The sequence below is a fragment of the Theobroma umbraticum genome, unplaced genomic scaffold (assembly GCF_002168275.2).
Source record: "Theobroma umbraticum cultivar Fairchild unplaced genomic scaffold, ASM216827v3 scaffold_95.0, whole genome shotgun sequence".
Classification (NCBI taxonomy): Eukaryota; Viridiplantae; Streptophyta; class Magnoliopsida; order Malvales; family Malvaceae; genus Theobroma; species Theobroma umbraticum.
In genome coordinates, this window is record NW_018397257.1 from 1492903 (window position 1) to 1514696 (window position 21794).

General features: G+C 32.6%; 1 protein-coding gene across 3 annotated transcripts; it reads right to left on the reverse strand.

The window, feature by feature from the left end:
- Window positions 1-4946: 4946 nt before the first annotated feature.
- On the reverse strand, window positions 4947-11655 carry LOC110412059 (uncharacterized). 3 transcript variants are annotated; one of them, XM_021422477.2, is made up of 5 exons: window positions 11392-11655; window positions 11148-11301; window positions 10498-11037; window positions 10311-10406; window positions 4947-5459 (listed from the first exon to the last, which is right to left on the reverse strand). In XM_021422477.2, the coding sequence occupies exons 2-5, from the start codon at window positions 11250-11252 to the stop codon at window positions 5334-5336; spliced, it is 867 nt and encodes a 288-aa protein (XP_021278152.1). In that variant the 5' UTR covers window positions 11253-11301; window positions 11392-11655; the 3' UTR covers window positions 4947-5333. The 3 variants fall into 3 exon arrangements, with proteins under 3 accessions (XP_021278152.1, XP_021278151.1, XP_021278153.1); XM_021422476.2 differs by having other exon boundaries at window positions 11148-11655; XM_021422478.2 differs by having other exon boundaries at window positions 4947-5580; window positions 11148-11655.
- Window positions 11656-21794: the final 10139 nt, after the last annotated feature.

Sequence of the window (21794 nt, forward strand, 5' to 3'; positions counted from 1 at the left end):
AATATTCTAATAATCCTTTTTTAATTTTTGAAACTTCATTAAAGCTGTCCCAGTCAATGTATATTTTGCATGAGATAAGAGCATTTTCAATTTTCCTAAACCTATCCTTATTAATCTTATTTCTAAATTTTAGGGATGAAAGGTTACCTTTTGTAGAGAATTTTCCTTTTTCCTTCTTTTTCTCTGATTTTTTTCTCGATTTTTACAGTCACCGAAGTAGATTCATCTTTCTTCTTCTTCTTTTGAATTTCAGTCGGAGGACTTTCTTCCATGGACCATTTACCCTTCTTCTTTTTCAAGATATTTTAAGGTAGAGAGAATTTGGCCATTGGTTTTGTTCAATTCAGATATAGGGTTTACGAGGTTTGAGGGGAGGTTTTAGTTTTAAAGGATCGATGCCAGATGAGAGAGAATGAAGGGAAAGTGAGTTAAGAGAGTTTATTTTTCTTTAAGACCGTCAAACTCCCCTTTTTTAAATGTGAGTAGTTTTTCTCTTTTTAAAAATTCAAAGTTTTGCCTCCCATTTCATTTTCAGTTAAAAGATTTTTCCTCTTCTTTTTCTTCACCAGTAAACTACCTTTATTTTTTAAAATTTATTATTTTTATTTGGGCTTCTTAAGAGATCAAGTTTTACCCTTGTCTGACTATGTCTTTCATTAAAAGAAACAGAGTGTTTTTAATTGACTACGTGATACTCTTAATCAAATAAGTACACACTGTCTTATAAGATAAATGCTCATAAATTTATTTAAGCTCTTGTGTGCTAGCCATTCCTAGATTTTTCCTAATTTTACAGAATCTTTCCTCATTTAAGTGTTTGGTAAATATATCAGCCAATTGATTCAAGGTGTTGACAAACTCAATCTTAATGTCTCCTTTAAGTACATAGTCTCTAACAAAATAATGTCTAATCTCAATGTGCTTTGTTCTTGAGTGCTGAACTGGATTTTTTGAGATATTAATTACACTTGTGTTATCACAAAATATTGGTACATTATGCATGGTCACTCCAAAATCTTTTAATTATTGTTTAATCCATAAAATTTAGGATTATGGTATCCTAGAGGAACACTCTTGAATTTCATTGGATATTCAGATGTAGATTTTGTTAGATGCAAAATAGATAGAAAGAGCACTAGTGGTATATGTCAGTTTCTAGAGGAACATCAACTTTGATGGGTGTTAGATAGATTCTGACTATTGAAAATAGTTTGGGGACAGTTCTAGCCGTTAATTTATCTCCTACCATTCAAACTCAAATTTTTAGACTGAATCCTCTTAGTTAACTAACATTACTACTTAGTCGATTAAGTCGTTTATGTCTTTGAATCCAGTTTCTGACTATAGGCTCTTAGTCGACTAACAATACTTCTTAGTCAATTAAGTCGTTTCTATCTCTGAACTCAGTTTTTGACAGTAAGCTCTTAGTCTACTAAAAATACTTCTTAGTCGACTAAGTGTTGTTTGTTTCACAATCTGCTTGAACTCGCCAACTTCTCTCTTGAATTTTATCCAACCAATTCCCTTAATTATCCAACTAAGTGGCTTATGTTTTATTGCTCAATTGTAGCTCCTTATTCTTATGAGTTTTGATATTTGCCTTTAAATTATTAATATATTATTTAATATTTATTTTTATCCTACACACTCAAGTAGAAAAGTTAGACATAGATAAATGGGAATATTTTATTATCATCAAAAACTAATGGAGCTAACAAATACCACATAAATATTGCCCATCATAAGGGTAAGAGTACCACTCGATTATTGCCCACCATGGGGGTAAGAATACCATTTGACAAAGCTTATTGTAAGGATAAGAATACCACATGAATAACGCTTATCGTGGGGGTAAGAATACCACCTTGATATTGAGAATCATAGGAATATGAAAATGTTGATGATGATGTATTTAATTAATTGATTATGTGAATGATGGCTTAATTGAATGACTATAACTTGAACGAATGACATGGGATCCATAAGTATGATGATTTATTAGTGTCTTCAAACCTCCAAGCTAGAGGTAACACTCGATAACCAAGTTGCAAATAAGTATGATGTTGTTACCCATGGTAAAGGTATTGGGGCCTGTGAAAGGAAATCTCTTGCTTTTCTCCTTGCAAACACTTGTATTTGAAATTGTCACTATCTAATCTAACCGTTGAGGTATCGAAAATTTCACATACATTAAGGGAAAAATGTTTGAAATGAGATTATTGATATTTGAAAGGTTCATAATGATGCTTATGAAATTCACATTGGTTTTGCAAATTATGTTTAATGCAAAAACTCTTCCCCTTGGCTTATCCCTTTCCCATATCTATCCACAAAATCTTTATGACTCACTTGCTGTTTTCCCTTGTTTTTGTTTTACAGATCAATAACTAGCTTAGCTAGGAACCTTGTAGAGTAATAGCCCAGCTCATACATAATAGGTGTGGCAGAGCCTTCTTTTCCAGCCTTTCAGTGTCACTACACTCCACAGTGTGTCGAGTCGAGTCCTATTTTGTTTATGTTATGAATGATACTTTGTTATGTAATTTAATGCTGATACATATATTTGTTTTTCATTGTGAATATTGTGTTGAGCCTTGGAAATGAGTGCGAACAAATGTTGTTACTATGGTGGAAAGACTATAGGTAATAAAGACACGAGATGTGTGCCGAACCATAGATGTTATATATAATGCAAATATTGATATGAAATGAAATAGAAACCACACACCATTCTGAAAAGTTCCATTATTATGTGATGGTAGTTATGTGATAACTAAATGCATGATGTTCCACCCATTATATTAAGAAGTTCCATAATAAGGTGACGATGTTTATATATTCATGAATATTATTGTAATATATGGATATTGTGTGAATACGTTGGATGTCAAGCCCACATATGAGGTTTAAAGCTTGCTTGGGCCTAATGGGCCATACCCACATAAGTCCATGCACCTGTTGCAAGCCCCCATAAATGAGTCGTGGCACATTGGGTCAATTTGCCCTTAAGATATTGGTATGATTGATGAATATGATTCAGTTTTGTTTCAATCTTTAATTTGATTAGTGATTGGATTCACCCTTTGTTTGGAAATGGACTTTTGCGTATTTTGATTTAGTTTTTTTTTTACCCTCTTAATCTTGGATGGTGAATGGATTCAGAATGAACATTGAATATTTGAAAGTTCATAAAAATGTTTTAGTAGAGCCTACCTAAGTTATGAACCTATAGCTAAAGGCAGTAGCCGTTAGCCATTGTGCACAATGCTTAGTTTTTTTTTTTTTCACTCAGTAGTTGAATCAATCCTAACCCCCTTTCGATATATGGTCAATGACTATGTTCCAGACCACTTTGGTGTTATGGCACACCTTGTTTTGATTGTCTATGCTATCTAGCACTCCATGATCTATTTGAAATGATGTTTGACATAATTGATTTGGACTATGGATATTTGTTTGGCTTTGATGTTCTAAATTTGTTATATTTGATTTAGACTTTGGACAATTGTTTGGTTTGATGTTTGAACTTGATACATTTGATTTGGAATTTGGATATTTCTTTGGTTTGATGTTTGAACGTGATACATTTGATTCAAACTTTGGATATTTGTTTCATTTAAAGTTTGGACTTTGATCATTCCATTCTGATTAGATTAGGCTTATCTTTAAACTCAAAAAGACTTTAAAAGATTTCTAAAAGTAATGAATTTATTTTAGAACTAAACTTTTGAATACTTTGATTTTCACTTCAAACGTTTAAAAAATCAATTAAAATACTAGTTTTTCATTTGATATATTTGAAGAGATTTATAAAGAATAAAGTAACAAACTTCATTTTCAAGACTATGTATGGGTTTTCAAACTATATTTTATTTAAAACGTTTTGAACAAATTTGTATATGTTTGGAAACAAGTTCTAAGATTCCTTAGATATTTGATTGTGCTTGGGATGTCACATGCAAATCTTTGAAATATTTGATACGCTTGCAAAAGTGGACTTTGAAAATTTTTGTGATATTTGATATGCTTTCAACAAATAGACTTTGGAAATCTTTGAAATATTTGAAACATTTGAAAGAATGGCTTTGGATTCATTTGAAATTACTATTGCTTTATTCTGAAAGTGCATTTGATAAACAAGTTTTCCGTTTAGCTTGTTCGCCCTTCTCATATCTGCTCATAGAGTTATTTATAACTCATACATATAAGATGCATTTGTTGCTACAAATCAATAGCTCGCTTGGTTCGCAGTCAGTTTTGGGAAAAGCTATTTCCACAGTCAGTTTTGGTAGGTGACCGGTAAGGCATCTAATAAGTGTCAACCTCTTTGCTTTTGAATCGTACTCTGCTAGTCCGTCTATTGCATTTGTCTAATCATGGACTTTTGACTCGAATTACATTTTGTTATAAATGTTACACTATGAAATTACCATGAAATGGCTTACATTTGAATTTTGTCCAAGGTGGTTTATAGTTTGTACTTTGAAATATGTTCTGCTTCCACACTTCAAGCATGGATTCAAGTAAATTGATGTTTTGATGTTTGGCACAACTACAATCTCATGACATGCTTTTGATTTATTAATTCTTTTGTTTTGAAGTTTGTATAGGTTAATAGGGTCACTCTCATCAATACTCTTACACCAGTCATAATCTCAGGTTTGGACTGTAACAATTGATTGCCTTATCGAAAAACCAAATAGTGGGGTGATGAAATACCACAATAATAGATGGCCGATATAGTGAAGCTACGAAATACCATTACTATTATTTTTGTGTAATGATACAAGTATATCATTGACATTTAATTTTATTGAATCAAATTAAATCAAACCTGAATTTACACAGATTTTTAAGATTCGAATCAGCCCTATCAACTCAACTAAGCTGGGGAGCGCTAGAATTCACCCCCTATACCGCACTACCTAAGCCACAAATTAACAAGCTTGAAAAAGAATAACTCATTCCATTTAATAGAGAGTAAAACATCCTCACAAATCTGTCAAAAAGGTAAAACCAAAATGGTGCAGTATTGGTTCTTGCTTTCTTAAGAATTTTCCGGCCAACTCTAATACCACTTTAAACTGGGCGCTTCAAGCAGGATGGATATTTCCAATGGAACCTAAACACATCCTTGCACATCAGATGGCATCCCAATGTTAAGCCCCTTTGCCTAAACTACAGCCCATAAGCCAAATGCAAAACATGTTCAACAGAGCAGTCATACCCGTGTGCCAGGCTTGGATTCTGATCTTGAACTTCGAGCTAAGAGAATAACCTTGGCTTACTATAAAAATTACGAATTCAGAACTGCTTCTCAAATAGCCTTCACTCTATTTCTTACAGGATAAAGAAAGCATTCGTCTTTCTAACTCAAAAGAGTTGCAGCCACATCCTGGGAAAAGAATGACAAAGTGGGAACCTGTACAACCCCACTCCATGCATATCCTAAGCCATGCCTGATAAATGAACGAAGCCTCAAAACAAAATATATATAGAAGTGGTGATACTAATCTGAGTTTTTCACAGATATCATGCTCGGATTCAAACAGTCTGAGGCACTTTTGTAGCATTCTCCTCCTGCAATAGTTGAGTTTGGTAAAGGCACCAAACAAAGTGAAAGACCACTAAATAGTAAAATATAGTAGCCAATAATTCTTATTAGAGCAAAGCCACATGATTTAAAATTTAAAACTGTCAGTGCATGGTTAAAGCATTTAACAAAAAAAAAAAACACCCATAATAGTGGATTACGCTTAGTGCCAAAAGATTCAATGACAAAGTATTCCATGAATATGACCCATCAATAACAGCTTACAGATTCAAGTAGATGAAGGAATGGCTTTAAGGATCACCAACGCAATACACAACAAATTGAACTGAACATGGGACAGAGGACCACAAACAGTGTTGCCAAATCCATGAAAAAGCAGACAATAAAAGCAGCAAAAGTGATGCAGAAGCCATTCAAGGAGAGCAATGCCTCACAAACTTATAACACCACAACCTTTTCAACAGTTAGAGCTCCATAATTACTTGGATCATTTATTATATCTCCAATATTTTTTCACTCTGGAATAGGAACTGAGAATATTAGTGACTGGTTCTAACTTCTAAGATTGGATGTTTTTTTTCTTTTTGGTTCTCTATGATGTATAATAGAAAAATGATAATTGTGGGATTAAACTATATAAGATTTCCTTTAGTTACTGTTCTGTATTTTTAAGCATGTAAATTATAATTTTATATGTAGATTTAAAATTTTAGATTATTTAGGCTAATTTTTATAGTGTTTTGCTCATTTTCTAAGTATTAGGTTTGTGTGTCTACTAGCAAAAAGCCCACAATTGCAGCGGCTCCACTTATTTTTTAGTGAAATAGAAAATTAATTTTATTAATTTTTAAAAATATTCATATTTTATTACAGGCTATAAAATCGTGTTTGTTGTGGCAACACAATGTAAAAGATAAGATGATCATCAAAATATAATGTTAAACAAACTCCTAAAGGGATAAAAAAAACTGAGGAAAACCTTTTTTATATATTCTACCGATAAGGAATCAAACTTTTTTTTATAAATTTTCTTCTTTCATTTGTTATTTTCCTTTTTTCCCTTTTATTCTTTTCTTCCCTTTCTTCTCTTTTTCTCTCCTTTTTTTCATTTTTCTTCTTTCTTCCCAACCTCTGCCTTGCTGTTGTCAGCCTAGTCTATCATGGATCTAGTAACAGAAGGCCGGATCAGAGGGTGGCTCTTCATCCGCTCCCTTCCTCTCTCTCTTCTTTCTACCCTTCCATCTTTTGATGCTCTCATTCATCCTCCATTCTACCGGCTCTCCTTTCCCCCCATATTTTCTAGCGTTGCCAACCTCTCTCCCTTCCCCTCCACCTCTCTTAGCCCATCTCTATCTTCCCTCTTACTTTCTGTTCTCTCATGTTTCCTTCCCCAAAATTTAAAACAAAATTGAAATCAGAAAAATAATTAAGGTAGAAAAAATCCCCATTATTGAAAATTTGAGGGGAAAAAAACACAATTATAGCCACAGTTTCATATAATGGTTGAACCAAGTGTCCAGCACCCATAAAATGTCTTCTAGTTTCAATAAGTTACAAATTTGGTGTTATGTATTTATTAGGATTTAGAGCTTAGCTTAAAACTACAATGTATTTTCAATTTCAAAAGCTTTAGTTTAATATAAAATTATTATAAAAAAATTTCCAGCATTATTGCTCTTAGATTGTGTGATGCAATAAACCTTAGGTGTGACTCCTTAGAAACCTTATGTATGAAGCTTAGGGATTTTTTCTTTTCTTATCTTTTTCTTTTAATGAATTTTATATGTTATCTCAAGAACTCAAATAAAAATTTGCCATAAGCCCTAATCACCTACCTAACCTACAACAGTTTTAAAGATGCAAGAGGGGTAGAAGCTACTTAGAGAGATTAAATTACTTAGTGATTTTATTTTGTTACTTTGTTGCATTTTATGAGCTTAAATGTAATTTATAGGTATACACTTCTTAAATTGTTTATGATATTTTATATTAGTTTTCCTTTTGCTTATCTTTCAAAGATTAGGCTTTGGGGTTGTATATGGTATTTGCATTTAAGATGTAAGGCTTAGCTCATAAGAAACTATGCTATTATATTCAGAGAAAGCACACATGTAGTGCCCGAACTACAATAACATGTACAAATTGATACTTGAAACAAAATATATTATAATTTGCACTATGAACTTTCAAATCATGTACCATGTCAGTCTAAATTAACATATCAACAACCTAGTTCGCCCATGTAGCATCTAACCAATACAATTACGCAATGCATACACCATGCATGAAATTAAAAAAATGAATTGAATTTCAACATGGATGCCACATGACAATCCATAATTGGTAGATTTTGAGTAAAACATTTCTAATATGTTAGTTTTTTTAAAATAGATTTTCAAGTTTAAAATTTTCTAAAAAAAAAGATAAATATTAGTACAAAAGATTAAAAACAATTAATATTTGCAACAAAACATAGATACCTTTCTTCTTTTCAAGATTTTCTCGCAATTTCCCTCTCTCTCTCACTAACCAAACAGTCTTTAAACAAGTCAAAAAAAATCAATCAATGCCCCATTTCTCATTCTTTCCTCCACCACTGTCAATAAATCATGAAAATGGAGTCCATCTCTATAGAAAATTCTATCATAACCATAAAGCCTCTAGTACATGAGATGCATTTTTCTCAATTTTCTACAAAATCAAACTAAAACCTACAAAGTTAACTTAGAGAACAAGCTTCAAATCTAGACAAACCACTTGGTGCATCAAAATCAAGCAAATACAATCCAAGACACTTCCCAATTTCCATAAGACACACACAAATTAAATCAGTAAAGACCCATGTGACTAAAAACGGATGACTATCTTTAGGAGTACTTTAAATTTTAAATCCAAACAAAATATGCTTCAATTCCAAACTAAACAACTAGAACATTTAAATAACCATAGAGTCCATAGTACACAAGAAACATTTTTCTGAAGTTTCTACAAAATCAAACTAAAACCTACAAAGTAAACCTGGAGAACAAGCTTCAAGTCTAGACAAATCACTTGAAGCATCAAAACCAAGCAAATACCATCCAACTCACTTTCCAATTTCCAGAAGACACGCATGCACAAATTAAATCAGTACAGACCCATTTGACTAAACATGAATGAATATCTTTAGGAGTAATTTAAATTTTAAATCCAATTAAAAAAGCTTCAATTCCAATCTAGACACCTAGAACATTAAAATCATTTTGGAGTTAGGGTTCTGTAAAGGTGGGTGAGAATGAAAATGGGGATAAGGAATAAGAGAGATTCTGAACCAGTGTAAAAGGTGAGATACTCTTGGATTTCTCCGCATACTATAATATTTTAATATTTTACTATAATATTTTTTTTCAAAATTTGAAACTTAAGATTTTATTTTTAGAAAAGAAAAAGAATTTTTTTACCCAATATCCACCAATTGTGAGTTGCCACATGGCATCCACGTGGAAATTCAAAGAATTACTCAATTTTTTTATTTCACATGTGGCTTGCACATGGTGTGCTTGTATAGGTTAGATACCACGTAGGCAAGGTGAGTAATTATGTTAAAATTTGAACTACATGCTACACGATTTGAAAGTTAAGGATGCAAATTGTATATTTTTTTATGTTTAGTTACCAATTTGTACAATTTATTATAATTCAAGTAGCATACGTGTGATTAACTCGTTTATTTATTTATTTTTGGTATAAGTACCTATGTTATTTAAATTTCAATAGCCGTCATTTGATATAAAATTATTATCAGAAATTTCCAGCATTACTGCTCTTATCTCCCATGATGCAATCAGCCTTTGATGTCTCTTAAAGAGCCCTTGAAGCTAAAAGATTTCTTCTCCTCTTCTCTCCATTCGATATTCTCTTTGTTCTCAAGAACTCAGATATAAAAATTGTCCAAAACTTTATTCACTTGGCTATCCTAAAAAACAGTGAAACAGATAATAAATTTAACTCTTTCAGTGCTATTTTACTATGTAATTTGAGATAGCTCATTATGTTTAAAACATATTTTAAACAAACAAGCCACTACAAGTTCTGAACAGAGTCATCATACAAGGATTTAGAAACTGCACGAATAAACCATACTGAGAAGATGAAAGAAGTGTGCGCTTAAAGGAATAGTTAAGCACACCGGCATCACTAGACTAACTTGATTTTGATGGTACTCAGAAGAAAATCTTATCAGAATAATGCTAACAGTCAATTTTTGTAGCACAGGTGGCAGCAATCAATGTATTCCTATCACAAAAGTGGACAAAATCTGTAATATTTCTCTTACATTATTCTGGTAAATAAAATCTAATTATTTCTTCAAGCTGACAATCAAGAGAGGTAAGTCAATAACTTTCAACAATCAAGCCAAATAGGCAGAATGTTTCCCTATGTAATAATTCATCAATTAGCAAGACAATCTGCAACTTTAGGACACTTTTTTAAGAAGAACGGACATATATAGTCATTGCAGAAAAAGACTGTACGTTGATCTCAAACAATTAAATGCACCCCAGATAGCATTTCCATCTCTACATGGCAATTAGAGAGACAGACTTATTTCTAAATTGAGCTGTCTGTTAGATCTACTGCACCTATTCCAGAAGGGAGTTCAGAACGCTCCTCAAAAAAGAAAAGAAAAGCAAAGCATAGCCCTAACAAGTGGCAATATAAGCAGTAAGTCTAAGCACAAAAGGGGAAACGAGCACGAAGAGACACAGATGCTTACATCAATAGCCTGAAGAGTCTTGACGGGAGAGAACTTCAGCTGAGAAGCTTCAGCACCAGAAGCAGATTCATTTCCACTAATAGCCTCATTATGACCCTGCGAAAAAATAAATTAAATCAACATGCGTGAGAATGAAATTTAAACTTGGAAACAGACAAATTAGGAAAAACAGAGGAAGAAGAGTTACAAGAAAAGAATTTCTATTGTGTTGTTGACGGTCTTCAAAGAGAGAAGAGTAATAAGCAGGATCATAGATGGCGCCTCCTAAAACGTCATCATTGTCATTGTGAGAGCATGGTCTAAGTATGGAATTGGATGGAGTTGCAGGGTTTAGAAAACTATTTCTCAAATCGAAATCGGGGTCTCGTGGACCTGCACCACTGTCTACATAAGAAACCCCCAGCCTATATATTTGAATCCACAACAGGGACGACCACAACCTCACAAAAAACCCTATGATTTCCATTGCCAGAGTTAGTCTGACAGAGAAGATGAACAACATTCCATGACTCTCACTCTCCGACGATATGTTCCAAATATCGTGGGAAAAGAGGATGAACCACGAAATGTCCAGCAGAATGGCGCAGAAGAGCAAAACGGCGTAAGTTCGGCCTAAGCTCTGACTGCTGCTCTCGATGGCCACCAAAGCGAACAACGCTATGCCCAAATCGATCAGCAACACTCCGTTGTACAATGCGCCCAGGGATCCGATCAAGGCGCACCCAATCTGACCAATCAAATCGAATCAAATCAACTGAATAAGATTTTTTCCTTCAACAATGAAAGAAACCCTAGAAACTACTACTACTAAAAATTTTCTCAGAAAAAAAAATTTACTTGGATGTAAATGAGGAGGACGGCCACATATTGGAGCCTATCATAATCGCGAATACAAGCGTGAATCCCATCTCTCAGATTCTGAGAGCAACAACAAACCATCATCTGCTGCGATTCATCCAATTTTGATTGGGCGCTAAAGGCAATCTAAAATCTGATAAAAACAACTGTTTGTGGTTGTTTGGCTTTGGCGGGACTACATTGAAATGAAATTAAAACCAAAAAAAAAAAAAAGAATGTATACCACTGCTTATGAGTCACTGATGAAATACTAGTAATTGAATCTTTAACAGAAAGAGAGCAACAACCCTCCTCTATTCTCCTCTCCTTGTTCTTTGCTCTTCTCGAACCACCTTTTCCCTCTTCCTCCTCGCTCGCTTACGCCTCCTCCTCTTTTTCCCTTTTTTAGTTCTCTTTTTTTCTTTCCCCCTTTTTTTTATTATTTTAAGGAATTAGAAATTAGAAATTAATTTTGCTTCCGACTGATCTGATTTCAGGTTTGACCTTGAGGCGTAAACACTAACAAGCAGTCCCCCTATATATATAGCTCCTTTATCAGCCGCTTGCGCCACTTTTAATTACTATTCCCCCACTCGTTGTTTTTATTCAATTTTTATAAAGTTCAAATATAAAATTTTAATTTTAGTATATTTTATAAATTTGATGTTTCATTATTTTTTATGTGTACGGGGCTCTTCATCTCTCTTCAACCATTCTGTGTACATTTAGCAAAACTTGAATCATATTACTCGTGCATTATTTGATTGAGTTGGTATTCACACTTCTACGTAAAACATATGTAACATAATAATTTGAAAGTTAATTTTCAATTGCCAATATTCTATGGACACATCTTTCATGGATTGATGTAAGTATTTCTATTCATATGAATGGTACACATTGTTCACATTTCATATTACCGTCAAAAGAAAACCTTAACTTTGCATTAAGGAAGTTACATTTCAACTTGATATGAATGAGATTAGTTCAACTCTTTAAATAATTAATTATAAAAGTTATGATATATTTGAGAAGAGTAAGCTATGATCAAGAAATTAGCGATAAAATTTATGATCGATAGCATAATATCATTGCAACCAAATTATAAGTGGTAAAACTTGCTATTGAAATCTAAGTGATGAACTATGGTTAAAGAATGAACGATATAATTTGCGACACGGTGAAAAATAACATTACAATCAAAGTAAGACCAACAAAACTTGCAATTGAAAAATGAATTTATTGCTTTTTTCAAACATAAAATTTTCAATACATAAAGCAATCAAGAGTAAAAATCCTAGAAGTATCACGCATGAGTAAGAAATAGGTTGTACTAGATCCTATTGTTGCCAACCACTATTTCTCTTCCTTGCACCTCCTTATAATATTTTACATCTTTACATTCAGTAAGTGAAGGACAAATTGCATGGTGATAGTCACAATACCTTGGGTTAGACTTCTCTTAAGTTGTTGGTGGTCATAAAACGTAAGATAAGTTCACTTGTCCATCCCTTATCAATTTGTGGAAAAGTGCTCTCACTCTATCTAGCGAGATTGATGATGGAGAATGAATCTCTTCTTGTCTTCTTTTCAAGTTGTCTATTCTTGGCTGCAAATAAGGTCTAAGACCTCTTTTTTCTCTACCTCATTCTTGAATTGCATTTACTGTTGGGGTATTTCATTTCTCCAAATGACTACTTCACCTTTACCTAAGAATCATATTGTGTTCCATCGTATCATTTCAACTAAAGTAAGGAAGGTGGGAAAAGGTAGATTTTCCAATGTGCCTACACTAATCAACATACCTTGGATGCAATATTTCACTAACTCCTCATTATGGGAATTTTGTATGTCCAACATCTTTTCCTTGAAGTGTTGGATATATTTAATGAGATCTTCCCTAAACTTTCCATGCTTTCTTTCCAAGTCAACAAGAGTAACTTTCACTTAGGTAAAAAAAACCTTCTCCCAAAACATGCTACTTATTTGACCTCAAGATTGCACAAAACCAAGAGTGAGATTGACATACAAAGTGTAGGCCTTTATAGAAAGAGACTTGGAGAGTTCCCTTAACTTCAAATTATCTTTCAATCTCTCCACTCCAAGGGTCTCCACAAACTTCATGACATGCTCTCGAGCATCACCAATATTGCCATTAAATTGGTTGAACTTAAGACGGGTGTAGTTTTTAGGATACGACTTAATAGCTACACTAATGGGATATAAACAGCTTAAGATTAAACTCTGAAAAGTTTAGGCTTTTGCGCTTATGGTCAAGCAGCTTTTGGAACTTTATCTTTGTCACAAAACCTTTCGTGGTGGTTGACAGTGTTGTTGTAACAGAGTTCTTTTTTTTTTTTTCTACCCAATCAACTGAATATTTTATTATGTATTGAAAGATACATGCTGATCCCAAAATGGACTAGCATGGTACCAAAGATAAAATCTCCTCACTAGAATCCCATCAAATACACCTACAAGTACTGATAATACAATAAACTCAATACGCCAGCCTTATAACAAATTACAAAATGGAAACAAACTACACCCAGCAACTCATTAATAGTAACCGTCAAGATATATTCGATAACTATATTTTATAGAGCATTTTTAAGCCCTAATTCATATGGTTTTTGCATAGTTTTCAAATAATATAACTCATTTTTTACCCCATTTAATTAAAAAGCCTTCTTTGGTAAATAACTTGAAAATTTATGAATTTATGTATTTTTATAATTTATGTAGGAACATAAGGCTAAAATTCGGAATTTTCATGCAAGCCATGCACAAGGGTCAACTTCTAGCCCAAATTTGACTACCTTAGCATCAGAATCTAAGGAAGACCGTGACATACAAATTTGTTCAGCATCAAGTTAGCTTTCAGAAGGACTTCGAATCACTCAATTACGATATGGAAGTAAAAAATTAAGGATGTTAAACAGAAGAAAGGTCAATTTGCCTGAAGCTGCATGCATGCAAAATCATCACCTTTTAGCAAGTTTTTGGACAAGTTCATCCAAATCCATGCAAGAGGTAGGCTTTCCAAATTAGACCTGTCCAAGAGGGTTTGAAATCTGGCGGATTTTCTGGAGATATCAAAGAATTCAAATGGGAAGAGTCCTCATCTAATCAATTAAGTTTGGAGCCTAAATTCAAATCCTAAAGAGTTTAAATTTCAAGCTAGATTTTAGATGATTTTTAAGCTAATTTTCTTTGGAATAAAAAGGCATAAAATCAAGAAGATAATGAGGGGGAGTTTCAGGTAAAATGGTTTAAAAATTGAAAAGGGAAAAATTCAAGCTTTTGCAATTTGAATTCAAGGAAGCACACGGACACATTTATACCAAATTCATCTTAGCATTGGCAACCACTTTGAAGCTTGAAGGAGTCAATTTTCACTCAAAATTAAAGCTGGAAATCAAGTAAAAATCAGCTTGAAATCTGGCCAAGTGATCAAGTGAATTGAAAACTTGAATTCTGAATTTTAAAGGTAGAAGACTTAAGCCAAAACTCTCCCCCTTTTTGGCTATAAATACCTTGCCAGCCTAGCTCTTTATGCAAGCCTTCTTTTCCTTTTTTTTTTTTGTAAATTTTCACTAGATTTGACGCACCATAGACAATAGTGAATGATGAAGGCAGTCATTTTTGCAACAAGTATTTTGCAACTATTCTTGCTAAATATGGAGTGAGACATAAGGTTGCAACTACCTATCATCCTTAAACAAATGGACAAGTCGAAGTCTCCAATCGAGAAACTAAAAGGATTTTGGAGAAGGTTGTGTCCCCATCGAGGACAGATTGGGCCAAGAGATTAGATGATGCACTTTGGGCATATAGTATAGCCTATAAAACTCCAATAGGTATGTCTCCTGATAGATTGGTTTTTGAAAAGGCATTTCCCCTTCTAGTGGAACTTGAACACTATGCGTATTAAGCCATTAAAAAGTTGAATTTTGATTAGGAAGTTGCTGGTGAGAGGCGTTTGTTGCAATTAAATAAGTTAGATGAGTTTAGATAGGATGCTTATAAAAATGCCAAGATCTATAAGGAAAAGACTAAAAATGGTATGACAGGAAGATTGTCGAACGTCATTTTGAGCCAGGCTAACATGTGCTTTTGTTTAACTCTCAATTGAAGCTATTTCTAGGCAAGTTAAAATCAAGGTGGTTAGGACCTTTTCTTGTTACGAGAGTGTTCCCATATGGTGTAATGGAAGTTGTTGATGGCAAGACTAATGAGAAGTTTAAGGTGAACAGGCAACAATTGAAGCATGACTGGGGAGGTGACATCAATCATCAGCATTCCTTCATCAATCTTGCTAACCCAAATTAAGCTTGGAAGAGAGTCCAACTAATAAATATAAAGAAAACGCTACTTGGGAGGCAGCCCAAGTTTTTTACACTTAGTCAATTCTCTTTCGTAGTTTTCTTTATGTTTCGTTAAATTCTTAATTTTTTTAATTTTTAATTTTAATGTTATTAACTAATTTTTCTTTGTTGTTTTCCCATTAGCAGGTGTTACTTATATTTCTCTATTTTGCTTTAGTTTATTAAAAAATTATATAAAAAAAGAAAAGAAAAAGGGGAGGCAGCACTCTTGGCGTCATAAAGCCAAGGGTGTTGTTATTCTAGCAAGGTCAGCACTGCAACACCAAACCACCAATGCCACGGTGCTAAACAACATTGAAAAAAATTTTAATACTTCAACCCAAGCCCACAGCACCGCAACGTTGGGTCGAGTCCCTTCCTTCTATTTAAGCCTCATTTTCCCCTTCTTCCTCATTTGAACCCTAGCTCTCAAAGTTCTTCATTCTCTCTTAATAAAAGTGTAGAAATTTCTCACACCTATTTCAAAAGCACAAGAAAAATTTCAATTTTCTTGCATAAAAACAGTAGTTTCAAGGATTTTAGGCATCTTTCTCCATCAAACATCAACAGAGTGCAAAAGTTTTTCAAGCAATTGGCTAGTTCTTTCAAAAATTTTGATTTGTGTGGAATTAGACATTGTGGAAGAGATTTGTTGGTGAATATTGATGGGTTTTTGCTATATTTGATAATGTGTATATTATGCTTGACATAGTTGTTAGATCAAGACACATATCGTATATCAAAATCTTATTTCTTAGTATCGAGTATCGTATCGTATCGTAAGATATGGTAAAAAATTTTAAAAATAATTATAAATAATATTTATGTATGTAAAATAAAGAAAAAAATAAAAAAATTATATTTTTTAACAAAAATAAAAATTATAAGACATAGATTGAAAATATAATTATTTTTTATTTAAACTTTTAACATATTTTTTACTAATATAAATTTTTAAATAAAATATACATTTTATGATATTAATTTATTGATTAAAAATACAAAAAACATTTCTCACGCTAAAATTAAAAGGGAATTCAATTTTGTAGTATGTTTTCGTTTAAACTCTAAAAAATTAAAACTCATAAAATATAAATTTTCATGTTCCAACTCAAAAAAAAATAAATTTTTTAATAATTAATTAAATATAAACTTATAAAAAGTGTATCAACTGTATCATATGATGCACCCCCATATTGTGAGATACATATCGTGTATCGTACGACACACTTCGATACTTGATCAAATGCGATACAACTATAGATACGTATCGTTTTTTACTAGTATCGTATCGTATCATATCGTACAATACATATTGTGTATCGTACGATAATGAAAACTATAATGCTTGAAGAGTTACTAAATTGTGAGGGTGATTTTGAGAATTTGATAATCAACAAAGCTGAATAGTGCCAATTTTCTACACTTTAAATTGAATATGTCAATTTGGTGATTTTTGGTGATATCCACACGGTTGGACAATTTTTTGAAGAGTTGAGTAAATTGTAATTATTGGTGAAAATTGTCACGACCCAACTTTGTTCGTGACCGATGCACAAGCCCAATAAACCCAAACAAGCTTTAAAGTCCAAAATCATATAACATAAAGCCAAGGGAATTAATAGTCAAATATTCATAATAAAATTCAAATGTTTTACATCATCCCTAGCTCATAATCCACACAAATATTCAGAAGGCCATACATTGGCCATCCAAGATAGGTTTGTAAATAACAACCTTTACATAAGTTCATATGGCACATCGTGCCTATATACATAACCACATTGGAAGACTTTATCTGACTTAGCGAAGTGACCAATATGTAACTTGAACCTATCGGATGCCAAAATTGGTTTGTCCATAAATGACCATTGCCACGCACCATCCAATAGCCTATGTATCTGCACATGGTACACAAATGGGTGAGTACTCAAATATTCAGTGAATGGTGCAAATAAACAAAACCATAAATATCTTAAACACATGTATAAAATCTATGCATCATCCGTTCATCTAGATGTTTTAGCAAACATATCCAATCATAGGGGCATGTCATTTTCTCTAAAATCTCCAATGTGAGGGCATATCATCATCCTTCATGTCTCCAAAGATTATCACACTCATCATTAGACTTACTCTCGAAGACAATTAAAGTTATTCAAACCGTTCTCCACAGCACACTTTAGTCATCCGAGTATCACACCAGATTCATATCATAGTTATCTAAACCTCTCCATGGCTATCTCACGACATACACAAAGAAAATCAACAAGTGGTCCTCCCCTGAACGTGGTCAGATCACGCTTGGTGGCTAACCAACGAAGAATCAAATCATGCTTAGGGCAAAGCCGCTAGCAGAGAATAAAATCACGCATAGCATCATAGCAATTAGCGGAGAGTCATAGTCATCAATCGAATGAATATCCCGATAGTTGGTGTCAGTTAAATTTCTATTATGCAAATATACATATTGAATAGATAGAATATAAGCTAGCAAAGTATCGATCCCATAAAGAATTGATCTAAAATTTTATTAAGTACTAAAATTAGAACAACTTAGTTTTATTCAAATAATTAAAATCTGAATTCTAATTAAACTAAAAATTACTCAACTAAAATGAATTTAATTAAAAATTAAAGTAACAAGATAATTGGGTAAAAAACAAATCAAATAAGTCTAAGATGACTATATCCCTCACACTTCATCTAAATCTTACCTCTCCTCCATAAATTATTTCAATGGGTTGAATTGCTAACCTAGAGTCCTCAATTATTTATAAAGGTATCCTAACTCGTATTATAAAAATATCTATTTTAACTAAATCACTATATACCCATGTGAATTAAAATTAAAACAGTTTCATTAAGTTCAAGATCTAATTTTGTCTATATATGGCATATAGGTATATCCCTATCCTATACATAAATCAATTAATATGATCATATGCTATCCCAATATTAGTCTACACTAAACTCCATTTCCCAAGTTTGTTTGCATTCTTAAATCAATTTAATTTGTGGCCAAGCAATTAAAAGCATTAAGAATAAATTGGAATAAACAATTCAATTCCATTAAAATAAGTAATAAAGAGATTAAAAATTCAGATTACATGTGACTTCAATTACAATCCTAGAAAAATAGTTTAGTTCAGAATATCTAACAAAAACTTCATCCAAAGAAAATTAGCCATTAATCCAAGTCAAAGAAAATAAGAAAAACATAAAAGTAAAGAGAGAAAACTAATAGTTGAAGCTTTATGATCTTGATTCTCCCTCCTGTTCTCTTACTTTCTTACTTTGTTTTTAGTTTTTTTTTTCTCTAGAGACATTGCTTGCTGCTTTTCTCTAGAAACCTCTAAAAAAGGCCCCTTAAATAGCCTCCAAAAGCCTTAGCTTCCAAAATCTCACAAGCTTGTTATTTTTGGAAAATATGTCAAGCATCGCGGCTCTCATTTCCTAAAGTCATGGCTCTCAAAAGTTTTGTCTCAATTCTGTTCTTTTAGTGCAGAACTTTTATTTTGACAAAGATTTAAACCACATTCTAGTTAAAACTGAGCAAAGTGGTAAACATAAAAATTATAACCCTAACTCTTAGCTTTCAAATTGTCTAAAAATCATGTCATTTGAACTTCTGTAGTGGGAGATATAGTTGAAAAACCAAAATATAAACAAATAGAGCACCAGTCCATTATGCACCTTTATTCACCTATTGAAATTATTTCTGATCCTACTCCTACAAAACATAAAAATAAATATAAATAACATAAAACTAACATTACTAATTTAAACATAAATTAAACTAAACCAATAAAATAACTAAAAATGCTTAAATCCGATCCTAAATCTAGTCTAACTTAAACTAATTAGGTATTTAGGCTCCCATTAAATAGACGTATTTCATGCACACATCAAGTACCCCCAAACTTGAATCTTTGCTTGTCCCCAAGCAAAAAGGAAGAACTAGAAACAAAACAACCAACTAGAGATGCAATTCCCTTATTGTTTTCTCCTTATAAATTATGTTGTCTTTGCTAAGCTCCCCATTTGTTGTTTATTCCCTTGGAGGTCCTTTCTTCTTGTATGTGTGTGTGTGTGTGTTATTTATCTACAAACTTCACTGAGTATAAAATGACTCATCCACTTTTGTACTATCACTCCATGTTGCAAATATGGCTTTCTCTTGAACTTTTTTGAGCTTTCCTTCTTCAAATTTGGACACTCATATTTCATGTGCCTTGGTTTTTGTACACTCAAAATAAATTATGTTTTCTTTGCTAAGCTCCTCACTTGTTGTTTATTTCCTTAGAGGTCTCCTCTTCTTGTTGTATTTTCTCGTCATACATTTGCTAAATCTTTTGGCAAGCATTGCCATCTTATCATCCTCTTCACTATCTTCCTTTATAATTTTTTTCTTCTTCTTAAAGGGTGGACATCAATGCAATTCCCTTCTTCTTTGTGTTCTCTTTCTCATTTCCATGTTTTAGCTTCATATCATAAGTGAAAGATAACCAATCAACTCATCCAACTTAAGTGTGCTCAAATCTTTTACTTCCTTAATTGTGGTCACCTGAGTCTTTTGTGATTTTGGAAGACTATGTAACAATTTCTTCAACAATTCTCCATTTGGATAAGCCTTTCGAAGAGCCTTTAATCCTTTGAAAATATTCATAAATCTATCAGACATTTCCTTAATGGTTTCCTTTTCTTTCATCCAGAATAGCTTATGGTCAAGTGTGAGCCTTCCAATTTTTGTTTCCTTGACTTGACTTATGCCTTCATGGGTAACCTCTAATTTTTGCATATCTTCTTGGCACACTCACTCATGGAAACTCTATTGTACCCATTCACCCTTATAGCACAAAGGAGTGTATGCATAGCTTTGGCATTGAGTTATGGGATCTTAACATCATTAAGATCCCAATCCTTTTCATCTATTTCCTTTCCATCCACTTTCTTGGTGGGAACTCTTAAGCCATTAGTAGTGATTCTCCAAATTTCTTGAATAAATAATCTTTTCCTATTTTTCAACAAGCATAATTTTCTTCTATAAAGAGTGGAGGTTTTTTAATTGATTGCCCTTCTCCAAATGTGGTGGCGGTAGATTTCATTGCTTCAATTTAAGCTTTTACAAGGATCACTCAAAGGTCGTTAGACTTGCAAAATGAGACAAAGTTCCAACACCAATTGTTAGTGTAGTTAGCTTAAATAACAATGTAATTTCAAAAAGGGGTGAATGGAAATTATTAAAACTTTTTGCAAATTTAAAGATGCTAGATATTTATGAGTTTGAAAATCTTTTCAAGATACTTATGTCACAACAAACTCTTACAAAATTTGATTTCCAAGAAAGTAAAGATTTGAGAGTAAAGAGAAAAGTTTGAACAATCAATTTTATAGAGGTTTGATCTTTGCCTACATCTTCTCTCTTAGCAAGCTAAAGAGTTTGAATTCACCATAATTAACTGCCTTTTTGAAGGTTTAAGCACAACTTTTACAACAACTTTTCCAAAGATAAGGTTTAACCCTTTTACCTTTTTAGTGGTTAACGTATAACCGACAACTAGCTTTTAAAGGCTAAGGTGCAACTGAAGTGCCTCTTTAAGGCTAGTAAGCTTAATAAATACAAGAGATTTCAAATGAGAAAAATAAGGAATAAAGGAATTTCAGCTTAATAAAATATTCTATTTGAAGATTATAAATCTAGAAAGAGAATAAGAGTGAATTTAATGCTTAAAGCTTGCTTTTTTGTTGATAAATTGTTTTTTAGAGTTTTCTCACTTCCTAAATATCATAAGAACCTTCAATTTAAAATGAGAAAGCTTTTTGGAGCCGTTAGGGTGCATTAAATATAAGAACTAGCAATTATCACTTCAAACCCGTGCCCAACAATCACTAGGTATTGATACTTGTCTCTATATATTGATCCTTCTGCTACTAGTAATTTAAAATGTGCACAAAGGTATTGATAACCTCTAAGGGAGGTATCAATACTTTACCAAAAAAAAGCACTATGTTTAAGATGTATTGATACCCAATGGCTAGGTATCAATACTTTGCAACTCAACTTTAAATTTTTAGTATTCTGTTTAAAATGCATTGATAAATTTATGCATTTCAACACTTTGATTTTGGCTTTCTATTTTAAGTGTATTTATCGGAGTTGGATCTAAGTGGATTAATGTGATTGTGTAAAGCATGGATTTCAAAAATTTTCTCTTGTAAAGGAAGCAAGCAATCAAATTATACAAGTAGAAACATATAGCGTTCTTATTGCAAGTAA